The sequence below is a fragment of the Eptatretus burgeri genome, chromosome 6, assembly GCF_056783735.1.
Source record: "Eptatretus burgeri isolate ZD-2024b chromosome 6, Ebu_testis_v1, whole genome shotgun sequence".
NCBI classification, from domain to species: Eukaryota; Metazoa; Chordata; class Myxini; order Myxiniformes; family Myxinidae; genus Eptatretus; species Eptatretus burgeri.
Genome location: NC_140966.1, coordinates 103,668,527 through 103,688,739, shown reverse-complemented (window position 1 = coordinate 103,688,739; position 20,213 = coordinate 103,668,527). Strand labels below are relative to the sequence as shown.

The 20,213-nt window shown below is 41.5% G+C and overlaps 1 protein-coding gene across 2 annotated transcripts in view; it reads left to right on the top strand.

The window, feature by feature from the left end:
• Window positions 1–19,677, top strand: part of LOC147025507 (uncharacterized) — a 31,314-nt gene extending 11,637 nt beyond the window's left edge. Inside the window, exons 3-5 of one of the 2 annotated variants that reach the window (XM_085886995.1) lie at window positions 3,914–3,967; window positions 8,867–8,917; window positions 9,592–19,677. In XM_085886995.1, the coding sequence (XP_085743121.1) occupies window positions 3,914–3,967; window positions 8,867–8,917; window positions 9,592–10,979 (1,493 nt within the window). In that variant the 3' untranslated portion in view covers window positions 10,980–19,677. Of the gene's footprint in view, window positions 1–3,913; window positions 3,978–8,866; window positions 8,918–9,591 lie in introns of both variants that reach the window. The other variant, XM_085886996.1, reaches the window with a different exon arrangement.
• The last annotated feature ends 536 nt before the right edge of the window (window positions 19,678–20,213 follow it).

The following is a 20,213-nucleotide window of genomic DNA, read 5'->3' as shown; positions in this document are numbered from 1 at the left end:
AACCACATATCTATAATGTCATGACCCCCCCCCTCCGACTTTCGGGGGCTACGGACTAAACAACAATCAACTCACGTCGTTTTGGCGAGTCTTCACTCGCAAGCTCGGTGAATACAACGTTTCAACAAGAGAAGGTAATCTCGTAGCAACCTCAACAAAAGCCAATCATTGTATAATACTATATTTAGGGGTATTAGCACACACAAGTTCCTGTTTTTAAAAATACTTTATTTTCAAGGTCGTGACCCCCCTGACCTTTGACCCCTAACCGGTAACAAGAGTATGGGCGTCATTGTGTCATATTGCATATCACAAGATGAGGCATTGATTTCTGAACATTTTGGCGTTAGTTGCATGCAAATTGAATAAAAATTGACCGTGTTATCGTAAAAAGACGATTTTGACCTTTTCGTGACCTTGACCTTTGACCCGAACGATCCCAAAATCTAATCGAATGCTTCCTGGCTAATAACCAATCATCCCACCCAATTTCATGCAATTCGGTTTAATACTTTTTGAGTTATACGAATCACAAAATTACAAATAAATAAATAAATAAATACACGCCGACCAAAACATAACCTTTCGCAGAATGCGAAGGTAATAACAAAATCGACTGACCAATACACTTGAAAAAATCTTCGATTTTGTAAGTACCAAACAAACAGAAAGTGGGTGAAAACATAAACCTCCTTCACCTTCGGTGCCGGAGGTAATAAACCTTCAAAAGGTAAGAAACATGATTGAGCCATCTGCTTCCCGTGTGTGTGCCATCAATTTTGACTCATTTGGACGACCTTGGGGAACGGTAAACATTAACAACTGAACGTGGTGAGAGGCAATTTCACAAATTTGTGTGGGCATTCGTAAGACCTTCCAGTTCTTGAGCGACGGTGTCATTTCCTCTTCAGGGTCTCTGCCGACTTTCTCAAAGATAAGTTTGCCGGTCGTTTTTGTCGTGTTTTTACTGCTATTTTGTTATCTCCATGTTTGCTGTGTGTTTCTTGTTCAGTCTTGTGTTAAAACTTGTGCTAATTGGTGAGCATTCGTCGTTTTTTAATAGCGGGTTTCTGAGGCCTACCCTTCTTCCCGTCTGTGTGCACGATCTGTTTGTTGTATGCTCTCCTGATCACCTTCAGTTTTTTGTTTTGTTTTGTCTTATCCTTCACTATCCCTCCATCATTCCTTCAATTCCTCCCAACTATACCCTCTGTTTCATGTCTTAAAATATAAGAAATAAAATAAAACTAGCCGGGAGGCGACGATGGTTCGCGGGCATTATTGAACAATGCCACGATAGGTACAATTGAGTTAGTGGAAGCTTTTGAGGAAGCCCTACCGTAAAAACCTTTCTTCCATCAAAATTGACCAAATCAAATCGGATTTTTTAATATGTTGTACTTATGGACATTACGCACAGCTTCTAGGAAATGAAATTGCGAGAAAAAAAAATCGAGAAAAAATAAAAATAAATAAATAAATAAAAAGTTCAGGTGGGCGTGGCTCCGCCCACAAGGGGCGTGGGACGCCCCTCATACAAAAAGACACAACTGGACCATGATATCTAGCTTGTGTCCAAGTTTCATCAAGATCGCATCAAACGTCACGGAGCTCTGCTCTGGAGAGTCACAAACAGACAGACAAGCCGGTAGGCGACGAGAGATTCGCTAGGATCGAAGCGCTGGATACGATGCTTTTCATTCTGACCGATCCACCGACGAAGATTCATTGCCAAGACGTATTGGTTCACATACAATTGTTCCTCTGCCTGGCAAGATTTTTCCTATTGTGTATTTTGCCAACTGGCACTCCTCATAAAAAATGACGGTAAATAGACACCCTATTTTTGAAGGACTACCATTTGAAAAATAAAACCTCAATGAAAAATCGGCTCGAGTAAAATTTTCTAAATATCTCGAAGTGTTTAATTCCGAAGTCTCGTTTCTCTACATTCAAAACTGAAGGACAAGTATTGAAAATACTGTACGTGGTTTTTCGGCCACTGCACAGCAACGGGTGGTTGCTCGGCAACGAAATTCAAACGCGCACATTCCCAGCACATATTGCACATGCTGGCAAAGTTTCATCGAAATCGGTTCGCTGGTTCGTGCTGTGGAGCCTCGCGTTGCAGACACACACACACACACACACACGGAAAACCCGACAATAAGGGATATATAGCGAATCCAACAGACAGACACAACGAAAATAGTGGTCACTGCTGGCGCCCGCGAACCAATAAAATTAGAGTATTATCCCTTCTCACCTTTCCCTCCCGTAACCACGTGACTTCCCCTACGGACTTTTCTTTTTCTTTATCCTTGCTTTTCCACATTTTCAATCCCACTTTGATCGTGAAGGTATTCACCACTCACCTTCACGATTTTTTTTTCTTCAAACTCCATCTTTACTCTGCCTCCCTCTTCCCTCATCTTCAAAAAAAAACAAAAGGTCTCCTAAAATGTTTCGACTTCCTGTCTCTGCTGTGCTGTTCTCCTTCAAATACCTGAGTTATTTTCGACCTTTCTTGCATCCCGCGTCAAAAAAATTCCATCTGTTACAATGCATCATGCTTCCTTCGCTCTCTCTCAATTCTTCTGAACTCTATTCATCATCCAATGTATTTAAAAAAATCTCTGATCTACAAATAAAAAAACCATTTTGCAATACTTGTTCGTCTTCCAATCATTATTTTTTTTTTCCAACTTCAGTACAAATTCATCTCACCTCCTTAAATCTACCTCCTCCGTTGTTGTAGCCCCTCCTTTCTCCTCCAATCTTGCCCCCTCCTCCCATCCTACCTCCTCTCTTCGCTCCTCTCCATTGCCCTCTGCTTTAATAACAGCTCCCCCTTTGGTATCCCAAACTGTATGGTTCTCAAACATCTGTGGGCTCCTTTCCAACCTCAGAAGTATCGCACTCTCTCATTCAGTACACTCCATAATATCTCAAACTTGCTCTTTCTCTTTCCTCTCATCACACTTCCCTCTCTTCATACCCTGCCAAATATTGTTCCTCACCCCCACCCACTCCCAGCTTTACCATGTCTCTACCCAGTCTCATTCTACCCTCTCCCCACCCCTCCCTTCTCCTCGACATTGCATACAAAATAAAAATTTATAATAACCTCCGGCGCTGAGGTGAACACGTTGGTGAGCCACAGACGTGACAATTTACAGATTTGAAATGATTCAAATGAAAATCGACATTTTGTGACCTTGACCTTTGACCTTTTTTTTTTTTTTTCATTGAATTTTTTTGTTTTTAATTGAAATTCGCCCAAAACAAGCCTGAGAGCCAATCAATGTGACTGGCTACAGAGAAAGAGGAAGGAGAGGCCAAACTGGCAGACTTCAAAAACAACAGGCTTCCAGCTCACCTCCTCGATCAGGTGCTAAAGTTTCATAAAGATCGGAGTATAAATCTGACCTGTAGCCGCTGACATATAGATGGACAGAATAACAGGCCACACCAACTAATACACTTGCGAATCTTCTATTTTGAAATAAACAGATGAACGTCCAAACAAGGGTAAAAATAAATACTCCACCGAAGGTCGCAACGATGATGTAATAAAGTTTGATCCAAATTAATTTCATTGTTTCTCATCCACATTTTCTGAAATTCCAAGTCTTCATGCAAATCGGTCCTCTCACCCTGAAGTTGTTCACCTGTAATGTCTCAAATTCTGAGTGCACTTCACAGAGCTCTGCAGATCATTCGTGTCCTTTTAAATGCATGCTTGTCGCGGAGCACCCGTCCAGCTTCTATTGTTTTGGGGAAAATGTGGAGAATCTTGGATTCCTGGGGAGAGTTGAGGGTATTGTTTATTGTAGTAATGTCTGATTTCTAAATTTTGGATCTTGTCTGTACACAAACTTTATTCCTCGTCTCTAATGTGATCTTTTTGCAGATCTTCACGTTATAAAGGTTGAACCTGAAGCTTTGGACGCTTTGGATCAAAAAGGTGATGAGAGGTTTGGACTCGCTCTTTAAATTTATTTTGCTGCCTTTCGTTTTGTGAATCACTTTGTGGGAATTATACGGTAATGCTCAGCATTGCTACTCGATGCTGTGCTTTTCACAGGATATTCTGCCAGGGAGGGGGAGAGGGAGTGGGAGTGGGTATATTTTTGGGAGTGGTGTTGGGGGAGGTTGGAAGTGGATGGTTATTCAATAAACAATTTTAATTTATATGTGACTTGCAAATACAACCCGTCACTCATTGACAGGGATAAGAGAAGGGGGAGGAAGAGAGACAGAGGGAGAAGGAGAAGGAGAAGGAGAGGGAGAGGGAGAGAGAGAGAGAGAGAGAGAGAGAGAGAGAGAGAGAGAGAGAGAGAGAGAGAGAGAGAGAGAGAGAGAGAGAGAGAGAGAGAGAGAGAGAGAGAGAGAGAGAGAGAGAGAGAGAGAGAGAGAGAGAGAGAGAGAGAGAGAGAGAGAGAGAGAGAGAGAGAGAGAGAGAGAGAGAGAGAGAGAGAGAGAGAGAGAGAGAGAGAGAGAGAGAGAGAGAGAGAGAGACGCACTTAGAGAGAGAGAGAGAGAGAGAGAGAGAGGGAGAGAGAGAGAGAGAGAGACGGAGTCAGAGGGAGAGAGAGAGAGAGAGAGAGAGAGAGAGAGAGAGAGAGGAAACTTGGAGGGGGTGAAGAAGAGGGGTTGGGGAAGTGGGGGAGGTGGGGAGAGCAATGCTCACCAAACGTTGCTTTACACTGCGGAATGTGTGTGTGTGTGTGTGTGTGTGTGTGTGTGTGTGTGTGTGTGTGTGTGTGTGTGTGTGTGTGTGTGTGTGTGTGTGTGTGTGTGTGTGTGTGTGTGTGTGTGTGTGTGTGTGTGTGTGTGTGTGTGTGTGCGCGCGCAGAGAGAGTGCTGCATTTTATTTGTGTTAGGTGGGGAGTGTGATGAAGGGACAAAGAGCGAGGAGGGGGGGGGAAGAAAGGTGGGGGGAGGAGGGCAAGGTTAACAAAGAGAGTGTGATATGTTGTGCTTAATGACCGAACACACACACACACACACACACACACACACACACACACACACACACACACACACACACACTAATTGAGGTTTCAGTACCCAGCAATTTTGGCCGAAACAACACAGAAATCAAGAAAATGACCAAATGCCAAGATTCCAAAAAGAAGTGAAAAGTCGTTGGAAGTTGAAGAGATCCGAAATTGTACCAGTGATCATTGGAGCAATGGGAATGATGATGAAGAACCGCATAGATATCTTAAAAACCATCCCTGGGAATATTACTGCAAAGAAACTTCAGTTGGAAGCTCTCCGGGGCTCAGTCGCGATCCTCAAAAGATCCCTCAGAATAAAATTTCACACCTTGGTCCACAATTTGTGACCGCCCTTTCCAAAACGGAGGTGGATACTTTGAGACCTGGGAGGACTTCGTTCCACCTTCTGAAACATTGCATATGGAGATAATAATGAATAACACACACATACAGTATCAGCTGTTCCTGAAATATAATATAATTTAAAGGATTGTTGTAAACTATGTTAGTCCCGGGCACAACGGATCATACGAAATTTTGTCGTGCTAGACCCATAGAATATTTGTCATGGCCAGATCTTGCAACATGCCCGAAATCTATTTCGAGTGGTCACAAGGGCTACGACACATTAAAGAAGGTTTGGCGATGGGGACGCGACAGAAAAAAAAAGATATGTCATGGTTATGTCGTGGGTGTGTCGTGCGACATTGTGTTAGGTGGGGAGTGTGATGAAGGGACAAAGAGCGAGGAGGGGGGGGAAGAAAGGTGGGGGGAGGAGGGCAAGGTTAACAAAGAGAGTGTGATATGTTTTTTTGTGTGTCGTCGACATGTGTGTCGTCAGTCGTGCGACAGTCGTGGGACCATCGTGAGTTGTCTGGGGGCTGTTTTTCACGTGATCAGTTCGTGATTTTTTTTTTCATGTGATTTCACCCAAACATCAGGCGCCACTCGATCCACGGCCGAACCCACCAACGTCGGGGGGTTTCGCCGGTTCCTGCGTTGCTCCGGGCCCAGATCAATGCCAACAGCACTATATTATGCTCGTGCTGGAGTTCCGCCAGACGCCCCCTCAGCAGGGCCAGGCGTAGTCGCTCAGGTGGAATAGCCATCCTCTCTCAGCAACGACAGACAGTTTTTATTTCCAAGCGTTCATTGGCCCGAGCTATATACCCCTCAAAAAACGAAAATATGTTGCAAGACTAACGCAAGACTAACGCAAGACTAACGCAAGACTAACGCAAGACTAACGCAAGACTAACGCACGACAGACTTGCAATGTTGTGCGAGCCTCTTACGAAATATAATATTCGTGAGACAATCTTGCAACTGTCTCACGACTGTCCTGCGTCAGTCGTGAGACAGTCGTAAGATTGTTTGACTAAAAAAAATTTCTTCTGGCACCCACGACAAGATATTTATCGCACGACTGTCGTAGGACAGACTCACGACAGCCACAAGACATAGATACCACAAAAAATCGTCGAGCAAAAAAGGTGCAGGTCCAATTTTGCCTCACGACGGCAAGTCGATGCCACGATGCTCAAAATTTCGTAGGACTGTCTTGCGATGACCCACGATTTGCCCAAATTTTCTGTCGTGTCGTGGCACAAATGCGTCGTGGGTTCGTTGTGACCAAGCCTTTAACCTCAAAACATGGTTCCCTTACCGAAAGTAAGAACCTCAACCTGTAACAGTAAGCAAATTAATGGTTTTCCGAAGGCACGGGTCATCAGCTGTGCACCGTTCTTCCTTGAGGTTTCGATCCTTTCAGTGCAGAACCTCTCCAAACGGCAGATCCACAACCTCGGTCATGGATCCACATCAGTAGATTACCTACATTAGTAGATCCACAACCTCAGTTGCGTCCAGGCAGTCAGTCAACCCATCAATGCAACATCACTAATCAGGCTTTATTGTCTCCTTGCAACCACTGAAATAGTTTTAAATGGTTTCCATATATATTTTTAAATCATGTATTTATATAAATATCTAGTTCATAATATTTTGAGGATTCGTATTGTGTTTCATTAATTCTATTTGGTGTCGTTGTATGATGTTACAGAAAACTTGTTTTAATCTGCTAACTGTAGCTCCCTGTGTTAGCAAACATCTGACTAGTTGCTTTAATCTATTGGCAAGTTCTGTGCTGTGTGTGGTTGCTTTCACAGTGTGGTAATTATTTGACCTGCAACTGCACCAGGAGGGGAGGGGTGGGAGTGTGAGAGGGTAGAGGAGAGTGTGGGAGGGGAGAGGAGAGGACAGAGGGAGAGGAGAGGGGTGGGACAGGGAGAAGTGAGGGGGAAGGAGAGGGGGGTGGGAAAGGTAGAAGGAGAGCAGGGGGAGAGGGAGAGGGGAGGGGGAGGGGGAGATGGATTCCAGCAGATGAGACGCCCAGTTTGACGTCCATCCGAGAAACAGCACACACATGATGAATCACCTTGCCTGTGAAACACCGGGATGACGGTTTATAGCTGGGTTGAGATTCAAACCCAGGCTAGACAGCTTTGAGTGAGCATGGTTACCTCTTGGCTTTCCTGCCATGATGTGGTGATTCATTACTTTATAACAACTGAAAACGTTTTTTCTCGTTGTGATCATGTAATTTATTTTGCCTTCCTACCTCCGGTATCGAACCATGGTATCACCATGACTTGAAGCTTGTAGAACGTTTGCCAAGTGACTTCACCAAGCAATCCACGAAATGGTTGAATAAACTTTTGAAAATGAAACATTTAATTTTTGTTGGTATTTATCTCTGCCAAAGTGATGGACAGGTCATATAATAGAAGAACGCACAAAAAGGGGAAACATCCTGTAAAATATAATTCCACATTTTCAGCAAGCCAGCTATTGCCTGTTGCACCGCAGAACAACACTTGGCCATTGCACATGAATGGCCCCTGAACTTTCTTCAAGTTGATCGACATACAGTATTCGGTGACAGTGCGAATATTGTAGCATGTTCATCAAGTGGCTTAAGCACTCCAACAAAACGGTTGATAACAAACGGCTCACTTGGTCTGCAATTAGCAATCACCGAACCGTCATATTAAACATGCACCTCCCGGAGACACCCAAAATGTCACATATGTCCGAATTGGACAAATAAACACTTTTCTCAGAGTCGTTGCTGCTTGTAAGTTTGATACTGAAGCTTAAATTTTGAAATTCAGTTTAGTTTAAGAGATTCTCGAAGTTATAGCATGCGTGGAAATGAAATATAGCCACAAACACTGACGTTTCCGGGCGTTTATAAACATTGCAATGGACCCAGCAATTCATAGCTATGATGAACAGGCATTCGATATTATCGAGGAAAGTGGAAAAAAAAAAAACTTTATCATCAAGAAATTGTTGCTGCCTGTTCCACGTCAAAGCATGGTTGAGCAGGCCAAAAAAATGTGGCGGCTTCAGACCGCAGTTAGGTAACCCAGGAAACGCCTTAAGACCCCAGAGAGCGAGGTGGCTGAGGAGCACCTGATGAAAGGTATAATTAAATAAGGCTGTTAATTATCGTCAAAAGAGGTGTTTTAATTATCCCAAACACCCAATTTTCACTCTTGTACTTCCTTGGAGTACCCTTAGTATACATGCAAAGTTTCAGGTTGCTCGGTTTCATGGTTTTGGAGTTGTGGCGGTCATACACACACACACACACACACACACGAGTATAGATTGATGATTAATAATGAAGTCACATAAAACTGCTGAAAAAAAAAAATTCTCCACGTTTGCAGCAACTGAAATGTTGGCCCAACATCAATGTGATATCTGGGTATTTTCCACGCGGAAACATATTTCCTTTTTTGAGTATTTCCTTACTTTTTAACTTTATACCAATTTGCAATATTTCTTTTCAGTTTCCTTTGTGAAGATTGAACAATCTGATTCAGATTCTGTGGACACCGCAGGTAATAATAAGGTTGCTTTCCTTTTAGTTTTACCCTTGTTAAAGTTCACACTTGCTCATTTAAAAATATATTAACCTCAAGTGCACCAACACTTGATAGAGTGTCGGTGGCTTGCGAGTCTTGTACTGGTTAGCACTTTGTCGCATAATGCTGGAATATCCACTCAGCAGCCTTAGGAAATGAGGGAAATGTAAGGGAAATGCAACAGGCTTTTATGCACTCGCCACCAATCTATTCATTGTAAATATTGGATGATTTCAATTCTGGCATTTCTACCTATCTGCTGCTGTACTTCCTGCACAAATAATTTTGGTACGTTTGGTAGTCCTTGGCTGACTAAAATTGGTTAATTGTAATCCTGATGGCAAGCGTGTTTCGACATCCTCATTGAAAGGCGGTGCATCCACCACTGCTTGGAGTGTTCCGTGTGAAATTCTGCCTTCTTTCATTGCATCAAACCTCCGTGTTTATCCAATAATTAATCAGATTGTTTAAGAAATGTTGGCCATTCGAGATATGAAACTTTACATTTCCACATCTTGTATTTAAAAGGAATGAAGATAAGTTGTGTTAAAACTTTGACCCTTTACGAACCAATTCAAATTCATGTCTATGACATGTTTCTGCCCTCCCCCCCTCGCCCCACATCTTTTCTTTCCCCATCTCCTTCTCAGGCAGTCAAACTGAACATACTCAGAACGATTCTGACACGAGTGCTCCAGGCTGCAGTCGTAATGTCCAAATCACATGTCACACAGAAAAGCAAGATCGGAAACGGTGCAAGAAGAAATGTAAACGCAGCTTTAATTGCACGAGAACTGATTATGTTGATGAGTTCAGAAAGCATGGAGAAAAATCCAGGGTTGCTACGAAGTCATCCCATACAGCAAATCTTTTGCAAGGAAAGCCGAAAGGGTACGTGGTGGAAAAACCTTACAAGTGCAAATTTTGCAAGAAATCATTTTCAAAATCACGTATTTTTAGAAACCACACGCATGTTCACACAGAAGAGAAGCCTTATGCGTGTACAGTTTGCAACAAGACATTCACGCAGTCGGGCAATTTCCATTCTCATCTTAGGATTCATACGGGAGAGCGGCCTTACAAGTGCACGTTCTGTAATAAGACATTCACACAGTCGGGCAACTTGCATTCTCATTTGAGAATTCATACCGGAGAGAGGCCTTACAAATGTACGATCTGTAACAAGACATTCACGCGGTCGAGCAATTTCCATTCTCATCTGAGAATTCATACCGGAGAGAAAACTCACAAGTGCACAATCTGTAGCAAGACATTCACGTGGTCAAGCAGTTTCCATTCACATATGAGAATACATACCGGAGGAAGGCCTTACAAGTGCACAATCTGCAACAAGACATTCACACAGTCAAACAATTTCCATTCACATATGAGAATTCATACCGGAGAGAAGCCTTACAAGTGCACAATCTGTAACAAGTCTTTTTCAGAATCATCTCATTTGACATCTCATATCAGAATCCATACGGGAGAAAAGCCCTACAATTGCACCGTTTGCAAAAAGGCATTTTCACACTTGTGTAGTTTGAAACTGCACGTTAAGATTCACACTGGAGAGAAGCCCCACGACTGCACATTTTGCAAGAAGGCATTTTCACAGTTGTCCGATTTGAATCGGCACGTCAGGATTCACACACAAGGAATTCACAACATAGAAAACAAAGCATTGCAACTGAACACAGGACTCGCATACAAAGAGGAAAAGACTGCATTGCTATTCAAGGAGTCCGTGCACAGTGAATTTGGTATAAATAATGTGGAAATCAGAAAAATGACCAAGTACCAGAATCTGAAAAATGCAGTCAAAAGAACCTGGAAGCTGAAGAGTGCCGACATTGTGCCAGTGATAGCTGGAGCAACAGGTGTGAAAATGAAAAACCCGTCTGAGATTTTCAAAACTCACCCGGGGATTACTACGATAAACAAATTACAGTTGGAGGCTGCCCAGGGTAGAGTGCCCATCCTGAAAAGAACAAATATGAAAACAACAAAACTTCACGACTTCGTCCTTGAAACGTGATCCTTTACCGAACTGGAGGTGGATACTTCGAGTCCTGGGAGGACTCCGTTCCACCTTCTGAAACTCAAAAAATGAGAATACAATGAACAAGAAAGGCCATACAAGTGCACGTTTTGCAAGAAGACATTTCTGCAATCGAGCAATTTGCGATGTCATCATAGAATTCCTACCGGAGAAAGGCCGAACATGTGCACAATATGTAATAAGTCGTATTCGGAATCATCTCCTTTGACATACCAGCTCAGAATCCATGCAGAAGGAAGGCTGCACAATTGCACCGTTTGCAAAAAGGCATTTTTGCATTCAAGTAATTTGAAATGCCACATTAGAATTCATATCGTAGAGAAGCCGAACAACCACACGATTTGCAACAAGACTTGTCTGAGATCGAGCAACTTCTAATCTCATATTAGAATTCAATCCGAAGAGGGGGCTTGCAAGGGCACAATCTTTTACAAGTCATTCTTGGAATTATTTTATTTAACATACCACATCAGAATGCATAAAGGAGACATACCTGGGAACAGAGAATGACAACAGGACCAGAGAACGACAAAAGGAAATGCTTCAGCAGCACCCCGAGAAAAAGATCAACACGAAGTTATTAACTCAGATCAAATAGCACCTTTGCAAACAAAACAAAAAAGAGCAACAAGGATAGATGACAATGAGGAGGAAAACAATGGACAACAGAGTGAAGAAGAGGAAGAGGAGGTTGACAATGAACAGCATCGGCTAGAATATGAGCTGGATAATAAAACAGAGGAAATCAAATTAATATCACCCAAGCAATGACCACATCTTCACCAAATAAACAGTTAAAGATACAAGTGAGGAGAATAAATCAAGCAGTCATTAAAATGCTCCCAAAATCACCTAATTTACGAGAAATTAATGACGTGAGTTTTGCAGCCGCGTGATATGTCCAAGAGAAAATAAAAGGTAAACAATGACACAAAAAAATATAGATCTGATAACCTGAACAGAAACAAATCACCACCATGGAAACAGAGACTCGAGAAGCAGAGATTGACCGAGGGTCGAAACGGGTCAAATAGAACAATTCAAGAGGGGAAACAGAAGCCCAAACTCATGAAAAGAATCAGACAAATAAAAAAGAAATACAACATCGAAAACAATGGACTAGAACCATTAGCTGCTCATAATAAACTCCAAATACAACAGATAGCATGGAAAATTAAAAAAAAACTATAATGAGGCCAACAACAGAAGAAATCAAAATCGACAGTTTGAAAACAACCCAAAAAAGTTTGACCGAGAGCTGGAGACACGGAAACAAAATGTGACAACTCCCCCTAAACAAAGAGAGGACTGAGAAAATTTTTGGGAAGGTAAATTTGAGGATGAAAAAGAACACAACAAGGAAGCAGATTGGATACGACACTTGGAAAATAAAATGCAACATCTACAGGAAATGCACCCAGTGGCAATTGATGAAGAAAAAAAAAAATCAGAAAACATCTCGCAAAAGCATCGAACTTCAAATGCTTAGGCCTGGATGGGATTCCTAATTTCTAGCTAAAGCAACTGCATGCTCTCCACCCTCACTACGCTCAAGCATTTAACGAATTCCTCCAAGGGTAACAGCCAATGGATGAATGGTTCACAGAAGGCAACACTCTTTTAATCCTGAAATCTGAAGAAACCTATCCACCCAACAAATTTAGACCAATAACAACAACATACAAACTTTTAACAGGTATAATCACCGATGCAGTTTACAATTAACTCGCTCAACATGGAGCTTTCAAGGCAGAGCAGAAAGGATGTAAAAGAGGATGCTATGGAACAATATACCATTTGTTGTTAAATAAATGCTGACCACATACAAAGCTTTTGTCCGCAACCTGATGGAGTACTGCTCTCCCCTTGGGGCTTGTGCTCCTGCCTCTCACTTTTCTCAGCTTCACGCTATGGAAACCAATGTATTTAGGATCATTGGTATCTCCCACTATGAGGCTGAGCCTTTGGGTCTCTCACTCTCTCACCGCAGGCAGGTCGGTGGTCTTTCTGTCTTCTCCCATCTCCTCTCTGGCCTCGCCCCCCCCCTGCTCTGTATGAGATATGTCCCCCCCCTATATTTCTGCAGGGTGCTCAAGGTCCAGCAGCAACCCCCTTCTGGTAAAACTATTAAAATCAACAATCACTGCTCACCTTCACTCTTCCATTCCTCTTTTCTCCTGCCTTTAAAACAAACTCCCACACTCTCTTCAACCCCATTCTTCCCTCCAGGTCGTCAAAACAGCCGTTCACCATCATCTCTTATCTTCCCCCATCCAAAACCTTGATCTTTTCCACCCCCGCTAATCCACCCCAAACCCACCTCTGTCAAATTCCCTGCTTTCCTTCCTGAAAGTCCCTGTCGTTTTATGGACCTGAAAGTCCCTGTAGTGTCCATCTTGTTTACTCTGTGTACCTCACCCCATCCCTCTCCCTTCCACATTTCTCCTCATGTCTCTGTTCCCCACTGTTTTTTCGTTCCCTCTCCCGCCCCTCTTGTCTCCTGCTCCCCTTGTGCATGTCCGTGTGTTAGCTCTCATATAAGCCTCGACAGTGTATACAAAACACAATAAAGTTAAAACAAAACCATCCTCGAAAACTGCAAGCTCGAACAAACCAACTTATCCACAGCCTGGACAGATTACAAAAAAAGTCTTTGAAAGTTTTCCACATTCATGGATTATACAATTCATGCAAGTAAACAAAATTGCCCCCCAAAATAGTCACACTCATTGAGAAAGAAATGACTCTTTGGAACACAGCACTGGTACTACCTTGCATGGAAGGAAATATTGAAATCTCAGGAGTGAAGATACAATGTGGTATCTTACAAGGTGACAGTGTTTCCCCCCTCCTGTTTTGTCTGCCTTGGACCCAATGAGTAACCTCATCAATGAACAGAACATGGCTGTAGTTTGACATGCAACAGAAAAATGACCAACAAAATAAGAAAGGTGACACACCTACTGTACATGGATGATCTAAAAACGCTTCGCCTCGAATGATAAGAAATTGGCAGATCAACTGAAACTAGTAAAGCAGTGTTCCAAAGACATCCAAATGGAGTTTGGTCTTCACAATTGTGCCAAATGCGTATTTGTACAATAATGTACAAAAAGAGCTGCCAACATCTCAATTGATCATAGGAGAGCAAACCAGGAACTAGAAAACGAAGCATCCTAGAAATACTTAGGAATAGAAGAAGGCCCCCAGGTACCAGGATCTGAAAAATGAGGTCAAAAGGATTTGGAAATTGAAGAAAGCTAAAATTGTACCAGTGATAGTCGGAGCTACTAGAATGATAATGAAAACCCTTACCGAGTATTTAAAAATCATTCTGGGGAATATCACTACAAACGAGTTACAAGTGGAGACCGTCTGAGGTTCAGTGAAGTTTCTAAAAAGAGCGCTTGGAACGAGGCTACGAGAACGAAGTTTCACCGTTTGCTTCATGAATCACGATCCTTTACCAAAAAGGAAGTGGAGATTTTGAGTTCTGGGAGAACTTCCTCCCACCTCCTGAAACCTGCAAATGGAGATGACAACCAATGAGAAAGGCCTTATAATTGCACAGTTTGCAAAAAGGCATTTTCACTTTTGATTGATTTGTAATGGCATATTAGATAAAGGCCCTAAAAATGCACATTTTGCAACAAGACATTTATACAATCAAGCAGATTGCAACCTCAAACTAGAAGCTATACTGTTGAGCAGCCTCACAAGTGCGACGTTTGTAGCAAATATTTTCCATGGTCAGCATGTTTAAAACCTCATATTATAATGAATATAGTGAAAAGTCGCAAGATTGCATGATTTGCAACTAGTCATTTTCACATTGAAAATATTTTAAAACTCAAATGATAATTCACATGAGATCAACCCTGTGGAAGAAGAAATACAAGTGAAAGACTCGGCAACAAAAAGTGAATGGCCACCCTCAAATTGCTTTCGTCAGAAGTTAGGAATCCCATCCGGGCCTGCACATTTGAAGTTGATCTTCCGAAATGGGGAACTTCCGACAATGCTAAAATGGATGGACATGATGCATTTGGGATGCAAGACTCGCAGTATAAATTTTCAAAGAGAATGTAACTTTCACTCGTCACAAAGTGTTCAGCAAAATCCAGTCAATTGCGAATATGTACTTGCCAAGAAGAGAAGGTAGCTGCCTGATGGAGCCCAGCCAAGAGCACAGAAGGACCACTCTGGAATTGGCCATTTACGTGAAAAATCTTAACAGACTGGCGAATCAAATTTGGAAAGAAATATGAAGACAAGAAGCCAGAAAAGGTGTCCCTCGCTCACCTTGCAAAAAATAACCCACAACAGGTGTGAATAGAAGATGCTACACATGGCATCGAAACAGAATTAATTGAGCTCCAATGATTTGAAAGAACACAAAGGAAAAGTATAAAATGAAAATGAAGGCTCATTGGAGTGGCTAAGAAGAGGTCATGTTGACTGGGCTGGAGAATGTGATTAACCTCTGAAATCCTAAATTGAAAGTTGGTGATATTGTTAGAATTTACAGATTGAAATTGCATTTTGATAAAGGTTATACCAAAAGAGGGACAAATGAGCTTTTAATATTGTTGACATTTTAGACACAGTTCCTTGGATGTTATACGACTTGAATGAAGAAGAGATTTTAGGTTTATTTTATGTGCAGGAACTCCAGAAATCAAAATTAATTTTCATCAAACAAGTAAAAATAAACTCTCTCATGAGAGTTTATTTTAAATCTCTTCATAAAATATAAGTCATAAAAAAAAATCTCTTCCATGAGACTCGATCGTGCTTTTCCACAAGCCTCGACCATGTGTGCAAAATAAAAAAGGAAGAGATCAAGTTAAGAGAAAATTAGTCTTGGTACTTTAAAATGAATTCATAAATGCAACTGACAAAGATTTAGTTGTTTTGTGTTTTTACTAGAGTAGCTAGCTCATGGTGGTTTTATATGCACTTGTATGTCCAGAGCTAAACTCTTCAAAAATCATCTAATTGAAGGTCATTGAACAATTTTTGGTTGGTAACACATTTGCCACTGATGGTGAAATAGGTGAAATGGCCACGCCCCTTTTTAAGCGAAGTACTACCACCCGCCATTACTGTATCTCCAGAACCGTTGGACCTAGAAGGTTGTGTGACCACTCAAAATGTTTGGAATGGCCACATTATGGGGGGTCAGTAATACTTTTCCATGTCCAAAAGTCAATGGTTTTTAAGATATTTGCCAAAAACTGATTTCAGCATGGTACGCACTACAGTTCTGACCCTTTATTATATTACCTGTTGTAATTTTGCACATTGTCCATATTTTAGAGTTTAATTATGTGGATTTCTACACTTGTTGCCTTTACTACAGCCACAAAACACCACACATTTTATGTTCATTCCTCTGCAAGCGCGCGTCTTGGTACTCATACATGATGTTGGACATTTGCATGGAGGGGGCAGGTCATCGGGCCTGCACGGTACTGGCGGTATCACAGGTGCAATTCCAACATCTGTTGCTTTGTAACCATACTGGCGTGGATCTGGTTTGGTGACTGCAGGATTTGGAGCTTGTAACCACATCTTACACTGCAGATATGCTCGCTTTATGTGTTCTCGTAGCGTTGACGAACAGCACACAAGCTGGTTGAAGTCGAGCTCTTTCTTGGAGTTGTGGTACTGCTCCCAACGATACTCATCGGATGTGGAACAGTCGGTCTTCTTTAATCCAGACACAAGGAATTTTTCAGCATTACTTATCATCTGTGGTGACAGTTCCTCTACAGTCTACACCAAACCCTTCCAGTAGGGAGAGATCCATGGATGCTTTCATGCCAGACAGTTTTGGACCCACCTTGCTGGTACTGTCACACCCGCTAAGTGCATGAATGGCTGGGAGACACGACACCAAATCGTTGTCCAGTTGATCAACTAACAGGTGGACTGGTACAGTTTTCTTGTTTTTCCGGTTACCAAGCTTTACAAACAGCTTTTGTAGTTGCCAGGTTTTCTTGAAGTGGAAGATGAGGTTGACAAAGACATCTGTGTCAGGTGAGTCAACCAAGACTGATTGAACCCCGTGTTTCACAATACCATCATTAATATGGAACATGATTCTGTCATCGGCTTCTTCTTGGTTGCTTGAGAGCTCTGCGATCTGTGTTTCAGTGCCAGCTAACAGCTTCCTACATTCACCCCCATATACTCCTCCAAAGATAATTTCCTTTTCTGACACAACATTCTGCAGCATCCACTTGAAGATCTACTCCTGCAACCTTACTTTGTTCAACATTGAGCTCCAGAACATATCAAGATCAACAGGGAGTTTCTGATTGTCAGACCTAATGGTGATAGTGATTTCCTCAGAAGAACTTCTCTGTGCACGTTCCATTTGCTTGATTGATGATTTTTGATAAACATCAAAAATAATGTCTATTCTTGTGGACTCAGAACCTTCAGCAAGAATGCTATTGGAAAGACTCTCAGCCAATTACCCAAATGTGTCAAGGCCCATCTTTTTCATTGGTAGTTTTCGCACAAGTGCCATGAAGTCCACTATTGTCATCTGAGCATCACATTTGACATTCCTTTTCTCCTCTGGAAGTTGATTGACTAGTTCTCTCGATAAGGAGGCTTTATCAGGCTTCTTCAATCTGATGCCATCTTTACATTCAGTGGTGAGGAACTGGGATGTGCTGGTCAATTCATACTTCAGGAGGTCTAGCATGCTGTGCCCTCTTTCTCTGGCATAATCAATGTACCTAATCGTTTCTGCAGCATCTTTTTTGCCATCGATTTCTTCGTTGTGGACGGTGTGGAAGCATGCTTCACGAAAACAGTCTTGCAGCTAGTAGGTATTGTCATGTAGGTGTTTCTCCTTATTCCGAAATCTGGTCTCAACAAACTCTTGATAACTCTTCTCACCAGTTTCCAGGCATTCAAGTAATCCGTCAACAACCTCCTGGGGTATATCAGCTCCAGTCGAGATGTTGTGAAGTCTGATCCCAGTGCTGAATGGATTGTTGATGGATTTTATGTAATCCAAAAGTGTCCTTGCGCGTTCATGGCCAATCTTCGTATAACTTGGATTGAACTCATGGTGGAGGTTCAGTTCACTGTCGTCTTTGTCGCCCAAGTTACACCATTCGAGCAGCTGTGCTACATGAAGATCTTTCTCATGCTTTAAGAAATTCCATAAGGCTACTGCCTCTTTCTGTCTTGTCATCCCAATGATAGCTCCTGCAACCTTAGCGGATTTATTGTAACACTTTTCGAGTGCCATGTCAAAACCTACTGCACTGCACTGCACTGCCCTGTCGGAGAGTGTGGTACATGACCCATCCACCATCTATAAAACATCTGTAGATACCTGGGAACTTCCTTTGTATGTCAAGGCAATCTTCAAGGAACAGCGTACCCCATCTGCTATAGTTTGGCCGGCCAAACCCGAAGAACAAAGGCATGCACCTACGAAAAACAGCTGAAATGAAAAGATGCCAATCGCCTTGTCAAATAGAGTGTGTAAGATCCCTCAGGATAGGATACAACTCATCCAGAAACAAGCTCCAGTACAAACAAGCTTGCTTTCTTCCCAAATCTCCCTGAATTCTGTATGGTCAACATCTAAAGCCTGCTGCATCTTAGTTTCCATGGTCTCTATTTGCTTCTCTAATTCACAATGAGTACTATCCTGGTCAGTCTGAAACTCCTCAAACATAAGAACCGTCATCACCTCTGATACCAACCAGACTCATTGCCTCCTTGCCTTTGGAGTAATGACCTCCTGTCATGACACTATTCTCTACAACAAGCTTCCCAAAGGCTTCAGTCTCGATCAAAGCCAGATCAATACCGATACAGCCTAGAAACTTTCCAAGGCAAGCGATTTAATGTGCATAATTCAACTATAATGAAATCATACCATGTTATAGTAACAGCAAGCAGGGATCCACGGTAGAATTACTTGCCATCAGAGAACTCTTTAACACTTGAACACCTAGCGCCTCCTACAACAAAGAAATAATATGGTTAATTGTAATTTTTTTAATGCAGATTATTGCCCACTGCGAATCTTCAGGAGTCAAGTAATTGAACTCTTCAGGAATCAAATAATTGAACAAAAGAAGAAGGAACAATTAATTATGAATAGGTGAAGTCCGTAACATGTTGAAATCAGTTTTTGGCAAATATCTTAAAAACCATTGACTTTTGGACATGGAAATGTATTAATGACCCCCCAAAATGTGGCCATTCCGAACATTTTGAGTGGTCACACAACCTTCGAGGTCCAACGGTTCTGGAGATACAGTAATGGCGGATGGTAGTACTTCGCTTAAAAAGAGGCGTGGCCATTTGACCTATTTCGCCGTCAGTGGCAAATGTGTGACCAACCAAAAATTGTTCAATGACCTTCAATTAGATGATTTTTGAAGAGTTTAGCTCTGGACATACAAGTGCATACAAAACCACCATGAGCTACTAGAGTATTTATGAAAGTAAATTTATTTTTCGAACTTTCATCACCATCAAGAATGTTTGAAAAACAATATGTTGGGATTTGGATCTTGTTTAAAATAAACTCGCTTTGTTTTTTTTTTCACTGATTTCTTGACATCCATCTAAGTTGTCTGTCCAATCAAGGTTGTTTGTTTCTTACTTACTTTAATAAATTAGTTTCAATATCTTTGTTTGCATTTTATCTACTTTTAACTTGGTTATATCTTCCACAAGATTTATTTCATATTTTTCACATTTCTTATATTTTCTGTTTCAAAACAAGAGTTGTGATTTTTCTCCGATCTTTTGTTTGGTTTTTCCTTGGTTCTCCAGTAAGACATTTATGTGGTGTGTGTGTGTGTGTGTGTGTGTGTGTGTGCTTATGTACATGTGTATATATATATATATATATATATATATATATATATATATATATATATATATATATATATATATATATATATATATATATATATATATATATATATATATATATATATATATATATATATATATATATATATATAAACAGGCCCCCCTAACAAACGGACACCAACGTTGTCAGACGGAATGAAAACCCGTCATTCTTGTGACAAAAACAGCTAAAATTGATGAAAAAGCGGCCGAAATTGAAACCAACACAGTAATTACGGTCGCAATAGCAAATATAACCGAAACCAACACGTTTATTCAACACACAAGAACGGTCAATCCCAAAATAGA